Raw genomic sequence first — 2369 nt, 5'->3', positions numbered from 1 at the left:
GAGATTTGTTTTCCTAGCTAAGGACTTTGTATTCAGAGGAATTGTAGAAGCAGTCCATGATAAACTGGCAGACATTGCTGCAACATTTACAATGTTCTGTATTTACTTAAAATAATGAAATAATATCCCAAGGCAGTAGAGAGTTTATATATATATATATATATATATATATATATATATATATAAATTTTTTTATTTATTTATATTTGGCTGTGCTGGTTCTTTTTTGTTGTGCAGACTTTTCTCTAGTTGCAGCCAGCAGGGGCTACCCTCTAGTTATGGTGCATGGACTTCCCACTGCAGTGACTTCTCTTGTTGTGGAACATGGGCTGTAGGGTACGCAGGCTTCAGTAGTTACAGCTCATGGGCTCTAGAGCAGAGGCTCAATAGTTGTGACACACAGGCTTAGTTGCTCCTGAGCATGTGGGATCTTCCTGGACCCGGGATCAAACCCATGTCTCCTGCATTGGCAGGCAGATTCTTTACTACTGAGCTACCAGGGAAGCCCCAGGAGAGCTTTGAAGGAAAAAGGACAAACCTTAAATCTCCTTTTAAATGAAGAAATTGAGGATGAGGAAAGTGATTTGCTTAAAGTCACATAATATGTTAGTGCCAAATTTAGGAATAAAACTATTTTGCACTTAAAAAATATTTGCCAAGTATTCATATATGGATGATACAGTGAGCCTTATTGTAAACTGCACATGTGCTACAACTCCATAGCATTATTAATTGTTCATAAATTAATAAGCATCTTTAAAGACTATATATAAATAATTAGTTGTGAATCTTTTTTACCTCATTGGAATTCAAAAGTGCTTTTGAGAAATTTTTCATTTGGATAATGCATTTCTTTCATATGATGTGTATAGCCTTTGCCCAATCCAGAGCTGTGCCATGGCAGAGACTGAGGAAGAGGAGACAGTGTCAGAAGAGGCTTCTGGATTCTCAGACTTGAGTGACTCGGAATTTTTGGACCTGGAGGATACACAAGAGTCAAGTGCTTCACCTAGCAAGCCTGGTCCTTCTTATGAATTACCTGGGAAGGATGACAAGCGCATAAGGTTACCAAAATGGAAAAGAAGATTGGATGTCTCATCACCTATGGAGCGATTTCATCTTAAATACTTGTATGTCACTGACCTGTCTACTCAGGACTGGTGTGAACAGCAAATGGTATATGGAAAGGAGTTTTCTGGTTTCTTGACACCTGAGAAATCAGCTATTTTGGATACTGGTGCCAGCATCCATCTAGCTAGAGAACTAGAAGTTCATGATCTTGTGAATATCCCCATCACCAGTAAAGAAGATGCTTGGGCAGTCAAGTTTCTGAACATATTATCAATGATTCCTACCCTGCAGTCAGAAGGGCGCATCAGAGAGTTTCCAGTGTTTGGAGAAGTGGAGGGTGTGCTTCTTGTTGGTGTGATTGATGAGCTGCACTATACAGCCAGTGGGGAACTGGAACTGGCTGAACTCAAGACACGTGGGAACCCTGTGCTCCCTTCAGATGCTCAGAAAAAAAAAGACTGTTTTCAAGTCAGCCTGTACAAATATATCTTTGATGCCATGGTACAGGGGAAAGTGACTGCTGCTAGCTTAATCCACCACACAAAACTGCATCCAGAAAAACCACTGGGACCTTCAGTGCTGAGGCATGCCCAGCAGGGAGGCTACTCTGTGAAGTCCTTGGGTGACCTCATAGAACTGGTCTTCTTGTCTCTAACACTGTCTGACCTCCCACTTATTGATAGCCTGAAAATTGAGTATGTCCACCAAGAGACTGCCACTGTGCTAGGTACAGAGATAGTGGCCTTTGAAGAGAAGGAGGTGAGAAGCAAAGTGCAGCATTATATGACCTACTGGATGGGCCAACGAGAGCCTCAAGGGGTTGACGTGGAGGAGGCCTGGAAATGCCGGATGTGCAACTATGCAGATATCTGTGAGTGGAAGAAGAGCGGTGGGTTGACCAGTGCCACGCAGGAGCCACAAGTCAAAAAGGCCAAATGAACAGAAGATGTGCCTTCAAGAACTGGGATGTTTCCTGCATCTAATGTACTCAGCAGAGTTAAAGAGGACCATTCTCTTCCACCAAGCTTGAATTTCTTGGAGAGTGTTCTTATTTTGGTTCTTTTCATATTTCCTCAGCCTCTAACCTCACAAATCCAAGACCCTGGCTCATGGCTGAGTGGGAGAGATCTGGGATTATGCTAACCCTAGATCTTTGCCACAGGTTGCCGAAAAGACAAATGCTTATCATGGCTGGAGCACAATCACTGTTTTCTTAAGAAGATTCTTCCATTTATTTTAAGTCTCTTCCCTACGTTTTTCTCAATCAAGATTTCTACAAGGTGCTGTAGCATGTGCCA

The 2369-nt window shown here is 42.1% G+C and overlaps 1 protein-coding gene across 1 annotated transcript; it reads left to right on the top strand.

Moving 5' to 3' along the window:
* Positions 1-897: 897 nt before the first annotated feature.
* On the top strand, positions 898-2010 carry EXO5 (exonuclease 5). Its single transcript, XM_052638245.1, has one exon. The coding sequence runs from the start codon at positions 898-900 to the stop codon at positions 2008-2010; it is 1113 nt and encodes a 370-aa protein (XP_052494205.1).
* The last annotated feature ends 359 nt before the right edge of the window (positions 2011-2369 follow it).

Source organism: Budorcas taxicolor, chromosome 3, assembly GCF_023091745.1.
Source record: "Budorcas taxicolor isolate Tak-1 chromosome 3, Takin1.1, whole genome shotgun sequence".
Lineage (NCBI taxonomy): Eukaryota > Metazoa > Chordata > Mammalia > Artiodactyla > Bovidae > Budorcas > Budorcas taxicolor.
This window is presented reverse-complemented; position numbering and strand designations above follow the sequence as displayed.

Bases quoted from the DNA above. Each gene is read 5' to 3' on its own strand.
- EXO5 (XM_052638245.1), top strand. From the start codon at position 898: ATGGCAGAGACTGAGGAAGAGGAGACAGTGTCAGAAGAGGCTTCTGGA.